Source organism: Protopterus annectens, chromosome 4.part1, assembly GCF_019279795.1.
Source record: "Protopterus annectens isolate FY-2018-M chromosome 4.part1, PAN1.0, whole genome shotgun sequence".
NCBI lineage: Eukaryota > Metazoa > Chordata > Ceratodontiformes > Protopteridae > Protopterus > Protopterus annectens.
This window is the reverse complement of record NC_056734.1, coordinates 813330600-813349625: the sequence shown is the minus strand read 5'-3', so window position 1 is coordinate 813349625 and position 19026 is coordinate 813330600. Positions and strand designations below refer to the sequence as shown.

The window sequence follows — 19026 nt, the reverse complement described above, 5'->3', positions numbered from 1 at the left end:
TTGAGATTTCAGAATCTTGACATTTAAAAGTGGGTTAAAAAAATTAACATAAAAGAAACTGTTTGCAGGGGGCAAGCCCCCCCCCCTGCAACCCCCATACCCCCTACTTAAATATATCAGCTCCGAGATCGCACTACAGTGAAGAGAACAGCAAGTGCAACAGGAGCATTACTGTTCTCTTCAATGTAGCACGATCTCAGAGTTGGTATATTTAAGTAGGTGGGGTGTATGGGGCACAGCCCCCAAAGTGGGGGGTGCAGGAGGGCTTGCACCCCTGCAAACACTTTATTTAAAGTCTCTGTTTTTTTAAGACACTTTTAAATGTCGATATTCTGAAATCTGAATGTTTTAGGTACGTTTTTTTAAAAGTCGAGATTTCGGAATTTCGACATTTAAAATTGGATCCATTTTTACATTGTCCTATTGTCTTCCAGCATATTGTCTGGCACAAACCTATGTTGTTCAAGGTAAACAAAAGCAACCCCAATGACCACAGTCTCATCTTCCCAAGTACATATGTTAACAATCTATAGCATTTTCTGGAAAAGGTTTGCAAAAAATGTTTTGTTTCCACTAATTATAGCTATAGTTTATGGTAATCATACAGACTGTGTCTAATGCACCTTTCTGGGTTTAATTGTATAGTAGTGGATTTGGGTTTAATTGTATAGTAGTAGATTTAAATACGAAAGATAAATAAACAAATAAGGCTTGCAAGCTTCATCCCTGACTCATCACCACATCTATGACAGAAAATAAATTATAATTTTGTAAGCTTCATAAAATTTAAAACAGAAAATATATCCAGGCTGTTTATAAGAAGCCTGAGAATTACAGAGGTTTATAACTGAGCATTATGCCTAAATATAAGGTGAAAACAAAACTGAAAGAGTTCTTAGGGAGATGCACTGCAAATGTTTTGTACCAGTCTTGCAGTTTCCACAATGTTAGTCTAGCTCTTGTATGTTTATGGTGTGTTGGTATCTTAGAGTTACCGGTACTGCCAAAAAAAGCAAGGACTCAATAAGAAAACATGTGATAGCAAAGTACAGAATATATTTAATGAGAAGTACACATCAACAAATAAGGACCGATATTATAAAAATGCCAAAGCCATTAAACAATATTACAAGACTGCTGGCTTCAGAATAGCCTGTATTCGGCTCTTTTTACCCTTTGCCCATTAAGTAGGTCTTAGTGTTCCTTTCAGGATGCAGGAGAACTATGTAGCACTTGGGGAAGAAAATACAGACAAGAACACCAACACTAGAGGACAAGATGGCAAAGATCTCTACAGCAACCATGTATTTCCCTCCAGTGCTTAGGTGCGCAGGAATGAAAGAAAGCCACACACTAACAAAACCAATCATGCTAAAGGTAATATATTTAGCTTCATTGAAACTGTCAGGAAGGTTCCTGGACAAAAAGGCTAACAGAAAGCTTACACTAGCCAAAACTCCCAAATAGCCAAGGACACCCCAAAATGCAATGGCGGAACCTTCACTGCACTGAAGTATTATAATTCCTGGTGGTGATTTTGAGCTTTGTTCTACATAAGGTGGGGAAGTTGTCAACCAAGTGGTACATATGATTATTTGCAACAGAATGCAGATACACACCATTGTTTTTGGCAGCTTGGGCCCTACCAACCGCTGTAGATGGTTGTTTGGCTGGCTGGCTCGGAAGGCTATAACTACCATTGTTGTTTTGGCCAGCACACAGGAGACACAAAGAGTGAAAATGATAGCAAAAGTTGGTTGTCTTAGCATGCATGTGATGGAAGTGGGGCTGCCAATGAAAATCAGTGAGCAAAGAAAACAAAGGACCAGTGCCCAAAGGAGAAGATAGCTGAGCTCACGATTGTTTGCTTTGACAATTGGAGTGTCTCTGTGTTTCACAAAGATAGCTAAGATGGCTGCAGGAGTCAGAGAACCAAGAACAGCAATAAGACACAGTATTAAACCAAGGCTTTCTTCATATGACAGGAAGTCTATACTTTTGTCAATGCATTGATCTCGCTTTCCATTGGGCCACTGATGTGCTGGACATTTCATACACTCCACGGAACCTGAAACAATAAGACAAAATAATAAGACCGATAAGTATTTGTGTTCAAATCTCACTGATTCAAAAATTTCCTTAAGTCAGTCAGCTAACATAGTATATTCTGTCTGTTTAATATAATTATATTTTATACAATTTTTCACTTCGACTTTATAATACGTTTATGTTCTGCCATGATAAGTTGGAGACACAATTGATCTTTTAAGACAATATAGTGGTACAACATGAGTGGTTATTATTTTCCTATGTTTATTTATTTGTTGACTGGGTAATGCACTGATCCAAAGAACTTCTTTCAATCATGGGCCAGGGAAAGAGGTATATTGTGTGATGTTATACACAATATATAGACTCATGGCAGAAGAAACACAGTAGTATATAATGTATATCAGTCTGTATTTTATAATTGTATACAAAGCTAGTATAGGGTTACTTTATAACCTACAGTTTTCCTATGATCCATTAAGTTTGAACATTGATTTGAAATCAGGTTTGCATATGAAATTTCTGCTTTCTCAACAAAAATAATAACATTGCTGTATGGTTCCCTAATTAGCATAAAATTCCACAAGACTTGCACCTTCCCTTCTCAGAAAGGTGACAATAAATCAAATCATTGGAAGTATCAGTTCTCAAGAGCTTTACTGGCATTTGCAAAAAGGGTATTCCAAACATGAGGAGTGAGGCTAGAGACCGTCCTGCCATTTGTGCTAGTTTTTATTTGAGGAAATGTTGAAGATTCAAGTATAACAGTACAGTGGACAACTGTGATAGCCTACCTAAAGTAAGGTCTATGCCAAAATTTGCTGGGGGAAATAGTACATTGCTACAGTAATTAATCTAACGGTGAAGGTGAACAACTCTCTGCATGGCCTCTGATGGTCAGGCAGTCCTGAGCACTGTGCATTTGTGGAAAAGCTACATGTTCTGTCTTGGAGACTCAGTTACCATTGGAGGCAGTAGCTGCAACAAGAAGGCCATACATACTCTAAATGGCTTAGGAATACCCAATGTCCTATAGCTTCTTTAAAGGCCAACTGAGCCATTTATGCTTTGATCTATGCTGTGTTGCTGATGGTTTCCAGCTGGACTACAGCCTAAGTGGTTCTTGAATGAAAGTATTGTGTTAACCCAAATCTGTGACTATTTAAAGGCTTGTGCCATTTCATAGTGCTCAACTGAATAAAACTACAAAAAACATGGAGAAAGCACCAAATGCCATGACTTTAGTTTGGGAAGAGCTGCTAAGGAAGTGATGCATATCAAATTATGCATGCACTTTGTGGTTCAGAACTGAACATACAAGGGTAAATGCATCGGTATAAGAAGTGCATGCAGGTCCCTGATATTCCACATCAAACTGAGGAAAATAATAAGAACAGCAAGAATCAAAACGTGCAGAACACTATAGTGATCTAGTTCACAAGAGGAGAGGGGTCATTTTGTTTTGATTATAAAGAACTTTCATCTCATGTGGTTATAGGACCATGTCAGAGAGTCATAACAAAATGTAAGGTCTCAGGGACAAAGTTAGTCTACAATGAATCAATTCCTACAAGTACGACTCCAGTGAACCAGTCACTATCCCTGTTTTCAGTTATGATGTCAGTAGAATATCAGACAACACTCATGGACTTACATCACAGACAGAATCCATGCTGATTTCAAGTGAGCAGACCACAAGCAAGAAAGTGATTTAATACCTTCACTGTAGCTGTTGTCTAAATTGGTTTGGACAGCATGGAATTGGAAAGGCATGTCTGATTGCCAGCTAGTTTTAGGTCACAAGACAAGTGGACTTCCACTATGCACATATTCAAAATTGTGGAAAATTGACCTATGGCTAGGGAAATAATTAAAATACTTTATCATAGTATGATTGTTTACTAGACCACATCAAAACGGAACTATAATTTTAGTTGTCACTATATTCTTCCTATAAGAATTAAAGTAAATAATGTTCATGATTTATGGCTTCCTGCTTCCTTATGTCAGAGGTAATGCTGATATCAGTAAATGGATGTGATAATCATTGTGATGGTCTTGTGGCAGCCAATGTCACTACATGTGAAGAAGATGCTGTTACCCAGTCTGTTTCAATGAATAATCCACAAAACACAACCTTGGCACTAAGAACACAGAGGGAGTGTGCTACTGTCCTGGGTCTTTGTCTTCAACCTCCACACCTAAATTAGGTTGCACACTGTTCACTTACAGAGCTACACCACTCTCTCTGTGAACCAATGTCTCCGAGTGCCACTCTATTCACAGTAACTGCCTTCCACTCAAAGTATTATTTTTCACATTCACATACATGCACACAATTTCTAAGGAAGGCTATTGAATCCTCCAATTCCACACAGCTTTATTCTGTAGCCTGGTAGTACTGCCACCACTCTGAAGAAAGTCAGAGACTTCCAGTTGCTTGTACAGGTAGTTGGCCAAAGAAGACTCAAAGATGTGGCCCTTACAGTGCGTTACTCCTCAGTGTAAATGGCTTCCCTCTTCTCAATTAAGTAGCAGTGCATAATAGTCTTGTAATAAATAAACACCATCCACAATAGCTTAAAGATAATTAAAATGGGTTTTACTTAAATAATAAAGAAAATAGCACAAATACCAAATAAAATATACATGGGTTGGCACACAAAAAAAAATTAAAGTGAAGTACAATAGACATAGATTGACTGCATACAAAAAAATCTAACTCCAGCTATCTAAGTTTCCTAGCTAGCTGCTTCAAGGAGTACTGTACCTTAAAATGACTAGCTAATTTGCACAGATGGGATGTTGTCACAGGAACTTCATGCTAGCCTCTCAATATTTCATTAAGTCACAACCATCATACATAAGTGAGATCTCTATCCAAGTCTATGCTTTACATCAGTATTTCCAGCAAGCACATATCTACTTTAGGTTTACTTATGGAAATGTAAAGCACTGTCTTTCGTCTCATTATTCATTGCAAATTATATGCTGAAAAACCATAAAAAAAAATTTTTTGCAGGGGGCAAGTCCCTCTGCACCCCCCAAAATTATGAATATCTACTCCATGGTCATACAACAGTGAAGAAAATGGAAAAAAAATGTACTGCCAGCTCACACAACACATTACACGGCACTGAAACTCACCACCATGAAACACCATCGCACTGAAGACCTCCGATGGCAGAGTCAGGTATGACTCATAGCTACACCTCTACTTTATAGCATGGAGTTGCAGCAGGACTATAATTCTGGTACCCAGAGCCTTTCACTCCAAAACTGTAAGGTATGTCAGGCTGGTGTACAGCCTGCATGCATTGTTCTAGTCACATTTAAAGGGTAACATGAATAGTGTCTTTGGAGCACAGGTTAAAAAAATCTATGCAAGCAAGCCTGTGTTGGCTTCAAGTCCAGGGCATTTCTTAATCCAAACTTTCTCTGCATACATAATTTGTACTATTTAATATATATATATATATATATATATATATATATATATATATATATATATATATTAATGTTTGTTTATATTTATATAGTTTTATAGTAATGTACTATGACTGGGATTCAGAGAGATTTTCTCCACCTGCACTAATTGGCCAACACAGGTTGGTCAGTTAAGAGTAATTGAGAAAATCTGTGAGTCAGAGGCATAGTAAAGACATACATAGAAACACTTCATCAGCGACTCATTTCTATGACTCAAACACTGTGAGGTCACAGCTGACAGCGCTAGTGTTGTCCCTAGCAGCAAACACATCATGGTAGCACAGGCACCCACTGCATGCGCCTGCACACACACACACACGCACGCGCGCACACATACACACACACACAAACACACACACACATATTCATTTAATCCAGTTCATACCCATACAGATACGCACCCTCACATCCATACACATGCGCACGTGTGCATCCATGCACAAACACACACACACACAGACACACACACACACACACACACACACACACACACACATCCAGTCATGCACAAACAAGAACCCACACTATCACATATACTCACAGAAGCACTCACCCAAACATCTGCAGGTATGCTCCAACAGAAACACACACATACACACACACACACACACACACACACACACACACACACACACACACACTCATTTAATCCAATTCATACCCATACAGATATGCACCCACACATCCATACACATGCGCACGTGTGCATGCACGCACAAACACACACACACACACACACACACACACCTCTATGGTACCTATTTAAACCCTGAGCACCCCCATAGTTTTGAATGAGTGAATACCATCAACACACAGCACTCATTTTTCCTCCTACAGTAAAAATTCTCTGAATCTCTGCATTGTGTCAATCAGGAAGTGCAAACATTTCTGCGCGAGAGAATGCGACTTATTAGCATTACCCACTCCCCCATAATGCTGCATCAGCATACAGCTTCCCCATTGAGACTGCTCTCTGAACTAAAGCCCTGCAAGGGGCAAACCATAGTGGTAGTGCAATCTCTGAATCAGAAAGCCTTACTGCAATTTGGAAACTTTCCAAGATAAAGCTTCTGCATCACTGTAAGTCCTTCTGAATCCCAAGGAATGAGTCTGAGAAAAAAATAAGACTATTAGATTCTCACCAAAGTAATAGTAATGCACTTCAGAAGAGTCTGTCATTAGCTGATGGCAATTCCCAATAATAGAGACAAAGAAATTATTTTCAGTTACCAGTCTCATCATGCCTCAAAGCACCAACCTCTTAAGGGCTGGCATTGTTCATAAGACTAAAAATATCCCAACATTTAACTGTCTGTAAAAAAAAACTTTGAAACTAATCTGAGTACTAACTTACTGCTTTGATTTGAGATCTCCCCTTCAGAACATGGCACACAGTCAAAGCAACATATGGGCTGTCCAAGCCGAGGAGTTTCTCTAAAACCACGGGGGCAAATGTCAGTACATACAGATCGTGGTATCTGTAAAACAAAAATTCCATTAATACAAAACAAAACAAAAAATTTCCATTTATAACATTATGCATTTTTTCACATTAAGAAAGTCTTCTTTCTCTCCCAATGAAATTGTTTTCACATATAGAAGGAACAAAAAAAAATACCATCAGTATCTCTTCTGGACTGATTCAAAGTTCTCTCTCATATTTCTAGAAATATTACACAAGGAAAAAAATTAAATGGTAGTGACTCAGTTGTTTTTTTTTTAGTTGCATTCAATCTGCATAATTTCAGAATCATAAAAACTTCAGCAAGTCTGACTTTGAAACAAATATTATCTCCTTAGAAATGCAGTAGACATGTATTTGTTAGATTAAACACTCCTTCATTGTTTGCTTCTTTCGGCTTTTCCCGGTTAGGGGTCGCCACAGCGGAACTCCGGTCCGATAATGATTGGCAGTAAAGTTTTACGTGCTGGCTTGCCAGACCTAATGCACAACCTTCAACGAAGGAACGCCCATTCACGCATGTCGCCACACAGAAGATGCTCTAACTGAGAATCGAACGGGCAACGTCTAACTGTGAGGCGACAACGCTACCGCAGCACCACCACCGCAGTTGTCATTCCATCCGTGATTAGAGTTTATACATTGTTCATCTCCAATAACTGACAGCTCCTTTTCTTTTTCAGTTTTCCTGTCCTTTCTTACCTTGGATGCAAACACATCTGAATTTACCAAATAAAACTTTTAGTCACCGTTTACAAGGGTTCTTCTTTCCTTTACACACCCACCTTTAAATTGGTTTTATAATGGGGTAACCTTTGAACTTGGCAAAAAACAATCTGTCCCTACAAGCTCATTATTATAAGTTTCTATCATCTGATGGCCAATAAACAATGGTCTCCCAGCTAGGAAACCATGGCTCCCCAGTAGATAGACCCATTACCTTCCTGCAGACTCCAAACCAGCACCAGAATCTTTTCCTCCCTTTTATTGGCATTTGTTATCTCACTCTTTGTGTACGTTATCAGTTCCTGAATATACGCTGCAACACTTCTACCACTTTTACCTCTCTCATTCCATCTGTACAAACTGACCCCCAAGTGCTGCCATGTTCATGTCCCATTACTGTACCATTAACATACTTGTTATGTATGCAATGTAATGGAAATAACTGCAGGTAATTCATTTTATCGCCCTGATGCCTTGCATCGAACATTACCATCTACACTACATAGACATTTTTTGACCTTTGTGACATCTAAACATTCTCATCCATAATGCAGTCTCTGTTTACATTTCATCCCATCCAAGATTAATTCCTGTACCACCTTTCTTTAATATGGACTTATTTGCAGTTCCTCCTCCTCCCCATTTAAATTTACATTATTGTACTCCTATTCAGTATGCCTCTCCTGATCTTTTAATTACTTTAAAATGTTCTACCATCCTTCATCTCACCCTATTCTCTTTCTTCTTTATTTCTTTTTCAGTTACCCACTAATTATAACTATCAGTTGAATTCTCCCATTCTGCCTTGAGTTCCTCCATGCACAGATGTTGTTAGTATAACTTCTGAGAAGCCCAAGGGTTCTCCTACTTCCGACCAGTTCTAGTAGGCCTAAGGTCCTCTGTTTCACTTCTTCATCAGACATCAAATTATTTCCAAATCCCTGAATCTCATAAGAATGATGAATTATAGCTTTGTTTCCATTTCTTATTGCATTCAGGAGATTTGCGTTCATACCTCTCAAATGTCCAGATTTTCACAGAATATCCAGATTTTTGACTTTTTATTTTTTTGGTCTGCTTCTCATAAAATATGTGGTTTTATGACAAATCACTGGGATAATCTGAGGATTGAAATCACTAAATAATGATATACATTTGAGTTTCAGACTTCATATTCTTCAGAAAAATGTATGCTAAGCCAAATTCTGTTATTCTATCAACTTTCTAACTTTATAAGAGCAATATCTCTATCCCTATTTTTCGGCCTTTGTCCCTCCAGTATGTCCTGCTTTACCCATATTTCTTGCACTGAGTTGAGAGGTATGCTTGCATTATCAAAGGTAGGGACAGATGCATTTACCACCTATACCAGACTATTTCACCTAGCCTACTATCTTAACAACTCTTTCTAGTTACAAAATGACTTATTAGTGTGTCCTCTTCTTCATCAACTTCATTTTCATTCTTTTTTCTGAATGCACAGTTATCTTATATAAATCTACATTAACTAGTACATTTGTCATCCTTCCAATATTTCTGTTTCACAGCATACTCCTCAACAGAAAAAATACTAAACTCACTTTGCACCATACTCCTTAACAGAAAAAATACTAAACTCACTTTGTACATTTCCACATTCTTCTAAAACATAACTTACCGATAGCATACAAACTTTGCTTCCCAAAACACTTCCCACTCTCCATGTGAATTCACATCTATTTTTGTTCACTATTTTCCAACCATTTATTAATCTTATTTATTTTTATAATGCACATATAATTGCTAAGAGCTGGGAGAATCACAGGACATTTTACAGTGTTCAACTTGTGTTTTCCATTGTGTCCTGAATATTGCCTGCACTCCTATTTCTGTTGACACTTTAATGTCATTAGTATCAGTAAGGATAAACAACCCATTCCTCTTTTTCTGAATGTTACCCATTACTTAATACGTAATACGCTACATCAAGTATGCCACCATTACTTTTATCAATGCCATTTCTTCAGGGCACTCCTCCTAAACACACAACCACAAACAGAGGTACTAAGTGCCTCTCACCACTCCCTCCTTTTCAGATGACTTTTCTGGAACTGACACGTCTCAGTTCAGCCACCACGCACTACATTTACCTTCTTATTTTCTTCCTGTTTTTCAGTCCACAGTAGTAACTTCTGATTTACTAACCTCTGTTCTCCTCCTTTTATTGCTTTAGTCCCTTTCTATAATCACGGTCTCACCAACAAGTACTATTTATCCCAGTGGGGTAAATAGTTGTACCCCATGCCTAACACTTGTGTAGGCTGCACATGTTTGATTGTTTGAGAGTTTATTAACTTTTTTCTGTCAATGCATGTTCCAATGATGCTGTCTTGCTGACAGTCAGTGAACTCCTTGGTCAACCTGCACTAATTTCGCTAGGGAATGTAATTAGTATCATATAAAGATCAATGGGGGCAAAGCCCTCACTCTTCCTTCTGTTATTTATTATCATCAGAAAATGCTGTCTAATTAGCAACATTTCTATACAGACTTGGTCTTGTGGTGAACTGTCAGCAGATTTCATTTTATTAACATTTGTCAGACATGTATTATAGTGCCCAAGGGTATAGTCAGATTTTTTGGAAATGTGCATCGTCTTGCAGAATGTAAATATTCTCCCGAACTTTGCAGCTCCTCCAACTCCAGAACATGTAGGTTTATGTAAAATAAATATTTTAAACAGGCATTATGAAGACACTTAAAATATCTTACCATAATAAAATATGCCAACATTTTTTACTTTCATTCTAACACATCTCATATCAAAACTGTAATTAAATACATTATTCTTAAAAAGTGCACAATATACTATGCATGGAGTATGTCTGGATTTGCTGAATACAAAACCCATATATTTTCTTTCCAGCATTTGCACATTCTCTAGTTTAGTACAACTCATGCTCTATCTCATTTTCAGTCATCTCAAGCAACTTTATTAATAATTGTTTTGCCCTCCATTCCCCCTGCGAGCATTAGGCAACTATCCTTTACTGGCCAATTCATTCTACCTGACCCCCTCCCCCACGACATCCTAGTACACTGGAAAAGGGTTCTTGGTCATCACCCAGCAGAGGTTAAACTTTTTTTTATAAAATCTCATTCTTCCTCTGCTGGACAGAAATTGGGGTCACACTGCCTACTGTAGGCTATTCTGGTGCTTTGTGAGTACACACTTCTGCATAGCCATAGTCTCAGCTATAGTATATGCATTCCTTGTTAGCAACACTTCTGCCACAGCCCTAGTGGAAGAACTGAAATTCTGAGCTTTCCTCCAAATGGAGCTTTTGAGTTAGGACTTTGCCCACACCCTTCACATGGAATGGACTGGCATCAGAAACTCACTTTCTGAATTTCACAAGCATTATTGACAAACATTATAAAGCTTATGTGAACATTAAAACATAAAAACAATAAGATTTAAACAAGTACCCTTGACCTGTAAAACACAGAGCAACAAGTACCACACAAATATAAAACCATTTAAGATAATTCCAGAATACCCATAGTTCCTTCACTAAGGGCTTACAAAACATGTCTTGTGCAAAAGTTGGTTAGGGTTGTGTATTAAATAAGAACTTACATGCCAACAGTTAATCTAATTCCAAAATTCCAAGAATTGCATCCAGGGCTTCCATTTATGGAGGAATTTATGCTTGTTGGTTACTCGTGTTGTCATCTCTTCCTGTTCCATCAGCCCTGTAACTAATTTAACTGTGTATACTAGTTTAGACTGTTGCTGTTGCTTCCACCACTTAGTTATAGTTTTTTGGCATCAACATAATATGAAAAAGCAAGCAAGATTCTGCAAGGCATAAAACTATATCCTCTTGTACTTCAAGTAAAAGACCTATCTCATTTACTCAGATATGTTTGTCAGGCACATCATTCACCATATACTGCAAATTCCCCTTAAAGGGAGTTAATTTGTCACATCACCAGAAAATATGATAGCAGTCACAAACCTGCTGTGTTAGAAAATGCCAGCTTTGAGTATTGGTCCTGGGATAGATCTTATGCAACCTCATTGGTGTATGAAAATATTTGTACAGATACTTTCAGGTGAAAATTCTGAATTTCTAGTTTAGTTGCTGGATTAATGCATTCCCCCAAATACCCTGCCTTATGGAAACTTTCAAAGTTTACTCCCATACTAGCTTGTTTCTCTCTGTGGTATACTGTCAAAGGGGACCCAAAGCCTTAAATGATGTTGAGACACCTGTTTAATTTTTCCAGATATCACTTCTTGCCTCCATAAAAAAAGAATAACAGATCCATCTCTCTCAAATTTGATTCACAAGATCATCCCATCTTCTTAGCTTGCTGAAAGATGCATTAATATAGAAATTTTTGTGTGGGGGTGCAAATTAAAGGATATCCTAACTTGCTGCCATGGATTTATCACTAGAACAAAGTTTAGTTTTTTTAACTTTCCACTGCTAAAAAAGGGTTTGCTTTTTTGCATCTCCCACCTTTCCACCTATGGCAATCAAGTAATCCATGCTGAAAGTAGACTCAATGCACCCAAGATCATCTTCCAATATTTTCTTTAGATTGTTCAGTAGAATGGAGAACCTTTCCATCTATCCCTCAAAAAATATGCCTCCCCAATCCTTTGTTATTAAGGCCTCTACTTTGAGCTGTAGCATTTCTTTCAATCTTGCCTTCTAAGCCGGGGATTGCAGCTGTGCAAAGTCAGCTACTCAAACTGCAATCCAGTATCTCGCAAGGTCTACCCCACTCTGCAAAGGGCAGTATTAGTTTGCCCCATGCATTCCTTGGCTTGTGTCCATCTCATAAAAAAGGATTTCAGTAAATTGTTTAACTGGTTAATTGACTGAGCTGGGGGAGTGACCCAGAAAAACTGGTTTATATATAACATGAATCAACAAAAAATAACTTACATACTTGAACATTCGGATCTAGGTCTACGTACAGACTTTTTCATATCTGTATTTATTTATTGACATTTGATTACCAGGACAGTAGGATCCCATTTTCAGCAGAGGCCTACGGAGAAAATCTCCAAAGTATTACAAAACATTTTAAAAACATTAACTTTACTGTCTTCAAAAATATTAAAAAAAATAATAATTATACCAACCTACACATAATATGTTGGGAGGCTGGCATAATGGTTAAGGTGTTTACCTTATAGACACAAGGTATGTGGTTTGATTCTCACATTGTGTAATTAGCTAGGCTTAAAATGCCCACAAGGGCAGCTAGCCTAGTACTAATCTATGAACCTACCAGTTATATGACAATAATTTAATAGAAAACATTTAGCCAGTTTATGGAGAAATTAAATGTAGGTTAGTATACTACAAACAGGAATTGCAATATGAAATGAGAGAAAAGCAGGCTTATAGCATATCTAGAGAGAAAGCCAGGGAAGAGAAATTGATAGAAGTAAGGAAGTGAGTGAAGAAGGAAGAATAAGGCAGTATAAGGTATGAATAGGTACTTGTTCACATTTAGGGATATAGTTTATCCTGATGTTGAGTGAGAACAGAGTCAGCTTTTGCCTAGGAAGTATTTCAGAATGTTTTTAAAGATGGAAGGAGGGTATTGACCTGATGGATACAGATAAGGAGTTCCCTGTCTTAGCAACATGGTAGCCTTACAGATCTTTGTAAATACTGATACATTGAAATAAAAGATTATAAATATCTCTTATACTTGTTTGACAGTTTCTGTAAGTTTAATCATAATTTCTCCTGCACTGAAGACACATTCCATATACCTAAATATTTTAGCTTACTCTTAGTTACTAAAAATGTAAATCATTCTTGAAGGTCCTGGGGCATTACATACTTTATTGATATGGTGTTAATTTCTCTAAATTTGACTTATAGCCCACTGTCTCTCCAAATGACCATAATATAGCAACTAGCTTATCTTGATGTGGGTCAGTGACTATAAAATTATATTGCCCACAAACAGGGCTAATTTGATGTGGAAAGATCCCCAGTGCCAACATCTGATAACAGAAGATTGAGTCTTTTCTGATAAGGGTTCTAGATAAACAGCAAAAAGGAAGGGCAAGAGGAGAGGAAACTCCTGTCGGTTCCCCTTGACATTCTAAAAGTGTCTAATAACGGCAACGTAATCTTTACCCTAGCCTGTTCTTCAGTGTATACATTCCGCAGCATTGAGATAAAGGCTTCAGGAATTCTTATTCATTCCAGGGTCAAAAACAAAAAGTCCCAACTTCCAAGATAGCTGCAGAATGATCAACAGCTTAAGTTCAGTTCTCCCACTATGAAAAACGAAACTGATAGATAAGGGTCATAAACTCTGCCACTTTTAGTAAATTCAGTTACTAGCTAGTAAGTACACTGTCTGGATGCCAGCAAAGAAGAAACTAAGAGAGCCTGAAAGAAAATCAACTAGAAAAAGTGAAGGGAAACACTGACAGGAAAGAATCATGCAGCTGTTTATCAAAAAGCAGTTCCAGCTCCAGCTTTGGTGCAAGACATGGCTTCTTGTAATCTAGAGGAAAACACAAGTCAAATGTGTTCAAGATGAGTAAAATAAATGCATCATTGAAGGAATTTGTCAACTTAAATGACAAAAGCCAGATGAAAATGGAAAAATCTTTAAACAGATATTCAGATGAACTGATAAAACTGCAAAACGTAGATGTCGAAATGAAAAATAGGCTGGCTGAGTATGAAACTGCTCAAGAAGAGATGTTTCAGAAAATGGCAGAATTAGAGGACAGAGCACACAGGGAAAACCTGGGATTTTCTGCTGTACCAGAGAAACTCAAATGAACAGACTGCATTAATGTTACAAATGCACAGATATGCAACTAGACTAGTATTCCACAGCATGATTTATTAATTGAGAGGGCACATTGTATGTATGCTCAAAAACCTGGCCAAGAGAATGTAGCTAAGACCGGTATTACTAAAGATGTGATCCTACTAGCAGAAAGAGTTGATCCTGGCAAAACTGTGGCAGAAGGGCAAAGTATTAGAAGTTGGAAACAGTAGAGTGTTTGTAGAAAATGATTATTCACTGTACACCAGGCAGAAGAGAAGCAAATATATTCCAGCAATCAGGGCAGGTCAAGAGGTAGGTGTGAGATTCAAGCTAATATATCAACTATCTTCAGAATATTTTCCTAGAGGATCAAAGTCATTTTTGATGCAGAATAGGCTAAGGAAGAAATACAAAAGTTTGTTAAAAAAAAGTGAGCCATCAAGCAGAAGGGGACACTGCTTCAAATTCTTATGATAATAAAGCTCATAGAGACATTGCCAGTGAAACCTTGTCCGATGTTCCAATGGAAAATACTTGAGAAACAGAGAAAAGCATATGAGTTAACTAGAAGAATTGGCAGTGCACTGAAATGGAACCAGAGTCTGGAGATGAGAGATGTGGATGAACAGATCTAAGACCAGCAACATGGAAATTAGTTAATAAATGTGTCATTACAAAGCATCAATTGCATTTCTGAAATATAGGTATCAAGAGAAAAGTGGAAAGAATGGATTTTTGTTGACTTCATTAAACATATGGGGGACTGAAATGCTCTAGTCCAACTTCATGTTATTAATGTTTGGGAGGACACTAAGGGGAAGGGAAGAGGAAGGAAATAAAGTAATAGTAAGTAAAACAATTTCTGTTTTTACCATTATTTCTTTAAAACTTTTCCTGATATAAATTATATGCTATATACCAAAGCATTTTCAGATATTGTTGTATGTGATAAAGATACTAAAGTAAACATATGTTTCTTTCTTTCTTTCTTCTTTTTTAGTATTAAGAGATGTAGGCATTTCTATGCAAAAAGAGAAAAAAAAAGACTATACAAAAGCAAGTTTAAGCTAATAGGCATATAATCTTGGGTTAATCAGGTAGGGGCTAGGGTACAAAAGTACACAGATCATTATATATGTAGAGCTAATATGGTCTCTCTTACCTTTGCATTGGTTAATGTCTGGATTAAGGCCCTTGGCTTAACCTAATAAGATCTCATAAATGAAACAAGTAAACAAGAGAACACTGAATATAATGAAAAAGTTTCCTTTAGCAATAAATGTTTCCGCCTCTCTTTAGAAGCCTGCAGCTGAGGGCTACATTTTGTCTCTTTCATTTCCATGGAGACAAGCTGATTAGAGGGCAATAAAAAACTCTGGTTTCTTCAAGACTATAACTTAATCTTTTCTTAAAGTATGCAAGTTGTTTTTCACATTTAGGAGGGAAATAAAGATAAAAAGCTTTGCTAAGTTTCTCATTCATTGTCTGCACCTTTTCCCGCAGGACTTGCTGACTTTAAACAAAATGGGAAAGTCTGCATCTGCTAATTCTGCACTGAAGATAATCTTTGTCCCTCCTGATCAGCCTTTGATGAGGTAATTTTACCTTGCACTACTGACTGACTGGAGGGTGCACCACTATCCTCCCAATGGAATTGCAAAACCTGATATGGATTGTCTGTAGACTTATTACTCATGGGTGTCATAATCTTGAGTGTAGCTGGATACAACATGTGAGTTTTAATTCCCTTCAAGTGGAGGACTTTAATCACTGGGAGGAAACATCATTTTCTGCCTGGTAGCAAAGGAAGACTCATGGTCCACACAAATTCTGCTTTCCACAATATTTAACACATTTTCCAGTTTCCAAAAAAGAGCTAAACTCCTTTCTTTCTCATTAAATAATAAAAATGGACCAAAATAGAGAACAGGAAGCATTTACCTTATAACTTCAGTGGCAGGGTCCACAATGCACCCAAGCCCCATCCAAGAATACAACTGCTATGTCATAAACTGAGAATACAATCCCAGCCCTCCAGTCTTTTTGGAATCCCATTAAAATATATATTTTTCCAACATATGCCATCTACATATTCCACTAGCTTAGCTTCAGTTAAGTCTAGTCTTGCTTTGGCCACTTTCATTCATACCTTGAGCACACAGTTTTCAACATTGAAGGATTGGACCAGATCTGAAAGCAACTGTGGTTTTCTTCTGTACCTTGAATCCTCACATCATTGCATGTCATATAGTCCTGAATTGACCTATGCAGTTCTTTAATTGTTTTAGGATTGGTTACCATGGTTCCTCAGACTCCATCTCTTGTGCTACTTCCATGCAGTCACTCGCCATAGTTGCTGCCACAACTATTGGATCGTTCGGTTGAGCGTTTTTTTTCTTGTTTTCTGTATTGCTTCAGCTTGGATCTCTGTTTTCTTAACATAGTATATAAGCTTTAATCTCCCAGCCACTAAAACATCAATTCTCAATCCCCAGAGCTTAAGTAATATATGAGTCTGTTCTCATGGGGCACAGGCTACACACTTAGTATTCACTAAAAGATCACCATACTAGAATTCTCCCAGACACTCACTCTCATCCATTGCTAGCCATCCCTCAAGCTCACAGGCTGCTAAGTCCAAACTGTCTAGGCTATATTCAAGGTGAACACTGTAAAGCTGGTATTTGATAACTACTTTCTTCCCATTTATGTCTGCATCACATCTGTTCATCCACAACCCCTTTTAGCCAATCTTGCACATGGTGTCAGAGTGCCACCTCAACTGCGATAATCATCTAGAGCCAAGGTTTACACAGTTGGGTGGCTAGCCCTGCCATGGTAATTCTACCACACCACACACACACACACACACACACACACACTCACACACACACACACACACACACACACACACACACACACACACACACACACACACACCTTCTGCATGTATTTGGATGTGAGAGAAAACTGGAGCACCTGGAAGAAACTTGCATGAACACAGGACAGAAGGCACCCCAGTCGAGAATCAAACTAGGGAACCTCACGACATCCCAGTATAACTAAAAATCAAAACTGACAGCTTCAACTTAAATCTTTAAAAAATCAGTTAAACAACACCTCAAAAATCCAACCAGTGCACATGCTTCCATACCCCAGGATGACCACTAACTGTCTGAACACTCTTCCTCCAAACACATCTTCCACCCTGCCACCTATCCTCCCCTAACATTACCATCCATCTATAATGTACCTCCTCTCTTCTCCCTTACTCATACAAGTCACTAAACAAACTGTCTGACATCAATATCAGTATGCTAAGTCAAGATTACATGAATATAAATAGTTGTTCTATAAATACTGACAAACTTTAAGCTGTATAGTTCTGTAACCAAATGTGATAACAGTCGTTAATTTCTGTAAATGATGTGTCAAACTAAGGTATATAGTTTTCTTTAACTAAGTGTGATAGTAGATGCTAGTTTCTGTTACTCTGTTAATGGTCTCTAAAACTAAGATATACAACCCTGTACTTGTAATTCTCCTTTCCATGTTCTATGCCTGTAGTGACGTAAATGTTCATTCATTAATAAATTTTGCTGTGATTTGGTTTCTTATTGCTCCTCTGTATTGACTATTTCGTCAGGCAGTAAAAATGCCTTGAATTACTTTATTACTGCTCATCTTTTCTGCTTGATTGGCCTGGGTTGTACCTGAAAAGTGTCCACAGACCAGTGTGCTTATCAAGTTAAAACAAATAGATAAAATATATTATTCAATAAACTTCCCTTATTTATACGTCATTTCTGTAACCTCTTCATTTTACATGGTCAGGTCTTTTTTATTTCTACATAATTATATCTTTATTAACCCACTAACTTCATTTCCACATTCTTATCAATTACCAAATACAGTCTCACCATCTAATCTTACAGTACCTAATACAGCAAAGTTATCACACTCCACTACAACATGCCATTATGTTATTTTCTAAATAATTAGCCTATTTCAGTTTTCGTTTTTTTTGTATAATTCCCTTCCTGTCTGTTTTCCTCTTTCTTCAGCTGCATTGCATCCTATAACTTTTACTATTTAATAAACAGTATAATCATTACTCTATGGTGGTGCAGAGGTTAGCATTGTATCCTCAAAGCAAGAGGTTTTCCTGTTCAGTTCTCATCTGGAGCATCATCTGTGTAGAGTCTGTATGTCCTCCCTGTGGTTGAGTGACATTTAAACACAAGCAGGTAGGTGTGTGCATGAATGGGTGTGCCTTCTTTGAAGGTTGGGTGTCGGGCTGGCAACTTGGCACTGTAAAAATCCACTGCCAATCATTAGCAGACTGGAGTTCTGCTGTGGTGACCCCTAACCGGGAAAAGCCGAAAGACGTTACTATAATCATTACCCTGTCCTCATGAAAACATTTTTTTGTAATGTCTCTTCAAAGGATCATGGTTCATCACTCCATTCCAACTTTTAATTAAAAAAACACT

The 19026-nt window shown here is 37.7% G+C and overlaps 1 protein-coding gene across 1 annotated transcript in view; it reads right to left on the bottom strand.

Moving 5' to 3' along the window:
- Positions 1-1169: 1169 nt before the first annotated feature.
- LOC122801316 (extracellular calcium-sensing receptor-like) overlaps positions 1170-19026 on the bottom strand; it is a 243731-nt gene continuing 225874 nt past the window's right edge. The window contains exons 5-6 of the mRNA XM_044070860.1: positions 6893-7016; positions 1170-2068 (exon numbers count right to left, since the gene is read on the bottom strand). Coding sequence (XP_043926795.1) covers positions 1170-2068; positions 6893-7016 — 1023 coding nt within the window. The remainder of the gene's footprint in view (positions 2069-6892; positions 7017-19026) is intronic.